This window comes from Pundamilia nyererei, unplaced genomic scaffold (assembly GCF_000239375.1).
Source record: "Pundamilia nyererei isolate P.nyererei 1_Seehausen unplaced genomic scaffold, PunNye1.0 scaffold00349, whole genome shotgun sequence".
NCBI lineage: Eukaryota > Metazoa > Chordata > Actinopteri > Cichliformes > Cichlidae > Pundamilia > Pundamilia nyererei.
This window is the reverse complement of record NW_005187750.1, coordinates 193,265-197,615: the sequence shown is the minus strand read 5'-3', so window position 1 is coordinate 197,615 and position 4,351 is coordinate 193,265. Positions and strand designations below refer to the sequence as shown.

The following is a 4,351-nucleotide window of genomic DNA, read 5'->3' as shown; positions in this document are numbered from 1 at the left end:
AATGACTAATTTACAGAATTAAAGGCTGTTTTATTGTGACAATATTTATGTTGCTTTTTTGTTAAAATTAAAGACGCTTGTTTTAAGTAGCGCTGTGTTTTATTCTCAACTAAAAGCTACCCAAGAGCTACAATCTGAAGAAAACTGTGCAGAGTATGAAGTGTGTTCCAAATCTGCAATGGACCACTTCCATCGGTTTTTACTGAAAGTATACAGAATTAATAAGTTGTTTAGATTTGCGATGAAGTTGAAGATTTCACTGATGTCAGACTTCGATGAATAATTTGTTCTTCTTGTGTTGCCAACTTGAATAGTACTTGCTACATTCTGTTGATGCTTTTCATTCATTTTACCAATGGAGGGCAGTATTGGCATTACAGACTGCAACGCAATCCAGCAATGAACCCACCTTCGTTCTTGATGTATGGTACAGAATGCAGAACACACTTTAAAACATATTTAAACAACATCTTTATATATAAAAACAGTTACAAACAAGACAAATACAGACAGATGACTGAAGTTTGCATCTGTGTTACAAAAAAAGTCCCACAATGCATTTATGGCTTCCAGGATGTATGTGAAGGCCCTCTAACGTGTCTTTAGAGTGTGTTGAGGCTCTTCAGCCTCCGCTCAGTGAAGAAGCGGTGTGCCTGGTGGGTTGCATTTTGGTCGTTACCTCCAGCTGATACACTGAAGTAGGACAACATTGACTTGTTGCTCTGCCTCTGCGCTGCCTTCTCGCCATCCTCTTCATCATCGTCCCTGAGAAAAGATTTACGAGGACAAAGATTGTTTTTTAAACTCAGTGCCAACTACTGGTCTCCTAAGGTCAAGCGATTAGCACAGAGATTAAGTGTAACCTGTGATCTTGCAAGTATTCTTATCTAACAGACACACTGAAAAACAAAGTATTTTGCAAATACACTATGAGAAATTGGTATCAGCCAGATCTGTGCTCACAAATAGCAGAAACAGTATAAGAGCAGAATCACAGAAGGACAGATGCTCCTTTAATTGAGGATTTCATAACCAAAGTAGGACTTTGATCAGAATAGAGTTTGAAGGCTCTTTACCAATGCACATTAACCGCTTTGCTGTCCATTAGGGTTTGGGCAGTGCTCCAGCTAAATCGAACAAACTGAGGGTAGCCAAATACTGGGTCGAGGTACTTCAGCAGCCACGCTTTCGTCTTGGGATCTGGAAACAAAGAAAAGAGTGGGACTCAGTGCTAGTTTTTCTACAAAACTTTTACATGCAAATAAAATTATTTTAGCATAACAGTCTTAAGTAGGCAGTGTTAAATTCAACAAGTGAAATGTTATTTCAAACTGTTAATCCCAACAATGTCCGTCGCTAATGAAAACAGTGTCCCTTTGATGTAAATTGTAATGTGATATACTTCAGGTTACTTGTGTAACCCCGGTTCTCAGAATAGCATGAGTGAGATGTCTCACTATGGGATGGGCCTGACTTCATCATTAAATCTTAATTCACCGTGTAAATCATCAATTTTCACGTGGAGTCCCTCAAGGATCGGTTTTAAGCCCCTTGTTATTTTCATTATATATTCTTCCTTTAGGCCATATAATCAGCGGTTTCAAAATTATTTCCTACCATCTGTATGCAGACGATATCCAATGATACATCTCCTTTAAACCTTGGGAATTAGACAAATTATCCCTCTAATGGGCTGTCTAAGGAAATTAATGGTTGGATGACAAACAATTTTTTGCAGTTGAACGCAGACAAGACTGAGCATTTAATTCTTGCCCCAGAGAGTATCGAGCCCCAAATTAGTCAAAGTCTGGGTTCTTTCTAATCCTCGATTAAAGCTACTGCTCCGAATCTTGGGATAATTTTTGATCACTCTCTGTCTTTTGACAGAGATCAGATCAAGTCTATGACCTGCTCCTGCTTTTTTCATTTAAGAAATATTGCTAAACTTAGGACTATTGCCTCCAGAGGTGAAATGGAGATGCATGTCCATGCCTTCATCTCCTCCCGGTTGGACTATTGTAACCCACTCTTTTCCTGTCTGTCTAAGGCCTCCTTAAATCACTTTCAAAAATGCTGCAGCACAGTAATAAATTCTCCTATATCACTCCCATGTTAAAATCCTTGCACTAGCACTAACTATGTGATATGCTTTTATACTTCCTTAATATTGTTATATTGTTTTGTTTAGTATGCTTTTATATTCCCATGTGAAGCCCTTTGCAATAGCTTCTTGTCTTAAAAAAGTGCTGTATAAATACATTTTACTTACTACTTAACTTGAGCTCCCAGGATGAAGTTGAGAGTGCTGCCTCTCTCTCTCTCAGAGAGAGAGAAGGAGCGGTGTCTCGCCCACCCTGCGTGTCCTAAACACTTGTGTTATGGGGACATCTAGTTGCAGAATATGGTTGTAACACCTAGATAACACTAGCACGCGTAGGGTGTCAAGCTTCTTACAGCATCGGCTATAGCAGTGTTTCCCAACCACTGTGCTGCAGCACATAGGTGTGCCGTGGAAGAATATCTGGTTCGACCTGATTAGTACTCTAAGCAACGGGCAGAACAATTACATTGTCTTCCACTAGAGGGCAGTACAACTACATGCTTTGATTAAATGAGTTGCTAACTGCCAGGGAAACAGAAGACAATGAAGAAATTACATAATACCGGTAGTCATGCTTTGAGACAATGCAGTGTGTAACAGCAATCGATAAATATTTGAAAAGAAAAAGTAGTCAATTTAACCTGGGTCCTGTTCAGAGCCAGATGAAGGCCCTAAAGGTAAACTGGGGACAAACGAGCCCATTCCGCTATACCTGATGCACGGGGGAAAATGATCAATATGTCTTATGTGACATTTTTGTTTGGTGGTGTGCCGTGTGATTTTTATAATATGAAATATGTACTGTGGCTCCAAAAGGTTGGGAAATCCTGGGTTATAGCATGGTTACTGAGGTGGGCAGCAGTGCCCTCTTGAGGCAGCAGTGCCATAGTGTTGTTTATTGACTTTTTGAGCGCTCTAGACAAACCCCAGTGCCACGGATTGGTACCAGTCCGTGAGTCGTTTGGTACCGGGCTGCGAGAGTTGAGGCTCGGGTGTAGAATTTATGGTTTACAGGATTTTTAAAACCGTTAACTCGTTTTCCCTGGGTTTTTTCCCGTGTTGTAGTCGAGTGTCTTATTTTGTTATTTTGAAAGAAATATTTACGCATCACCACAGCGACCAGAGAACATTAAGGGGCAGAGAGGAGGATTTTATTCTTAATGTTGATGCCGCATTTAAGGAGGACGCTGCTAATAAAGTTACACAATTACACAGTGAATTTGCGTTAATTATTATATTTACAAAATACCACAGTTTTTGCCTTGGTTGTATCATTTTATTTTGCTGTATTTATCCGCGATACGGTCCGTGAAAATATTGTCTGACATTAGACCAGTCCGTGGCGCAAAAAAGGTTGGGGACCACTGCTCTAGACTGTGCCCTCGGCAGTGAGTCTGGACACGGCGGGGGGACATGTTGAGTGTGCCTGTGTGACTTAGAAGTAGCAACAAGCAACATACTCCGCAGACTTGGTGTGCACTTTTACTCTAGATTTTGTCGCCACAGCTAGCCTAAGCAGGTTGAGATATGCTCCGAAGCGAGAAGAGGTGTTTTAATACAAGTTACATAATACTGTAAGCTCTTTAACAAATTTCCCACGCGTGGGACTAATAAAGGTTATCTTATCTTATTTAAGGGTGGGTGGTTCTGTCCAAAGTGGTAGTGGCAATCACCAGCCAATCAGGATTTGTGGAATGAGATAAAAACTTCTGATGAATGAGCTTCTGGGGGAGACGCATCCCATAGTGAAACAGTGAATACAACCATGTATCTCTTCATAAAAAGTGTCAGCATTAAATATATTGTATACTATATAAAGCTGATGCAGAAATTAATTGTAAAAAAAAACAAACAAAAAAAATTTTTTTCCAAAGAAATGTTTGTTTTTTGTTTTTGTAAATGGCACAAAGGCAGTGATATGTAATAATGTAATAAGTCATATTTTTTCCATTGAGGCTAAAGTAATTCTACACTGTTTATGTGCCATGTTTAAGTTCAAATTTTCACTGTGTGGCCCACCCCAGCTTTAACAGCTACACTAAGGTATATTAAGTGCATGAAGTGCATTTAATTTAAAGTTAACTAGTTAACTAGGTTAATATGACTTATCATTTATGGTCAGTGTAAAATGTTTGTACCCACACTCACAGCAACATTTCAGAAGTTTGCTCTACTTTATTGTTCCACAGCACTAACTTTACATACTTTTACTTAAGCAAAACAAACTTTTAGTTTAAAATAAAACATGTT

The 4,351-nt window shown here is 39.2% G+C and overlaps 1 protein-coding gene across 1 annotated transcript in view; it reads right to left on the bottom strand.

The window, feature by feature from the left end:
• Positions 1-454: 454 nt before the first annotated feature.
• Positions 455-4,351, bottom strand: part of rnaseh2a (ribonuclease H2, subunit A) — an 11,774-nt gene continuing 7,877 nt past the window's right edge. Inside the window, exons 7-8 of the mRNA XM_005752218.1 lie at positions 1,077-1,224; positions 455-765 (exon numbers count right to left, since the gene is read on the bottom strand). Coding sequence (XP_005752275.1) covers positions 603-765; positions 1,077-1,224 — 311 coding nt within the window. The 3' untranslated portion in view covers positions 455-602. The remainder of the gene's footprint in view (positions 766-1,076; positions 1,225-4,351) is intronic.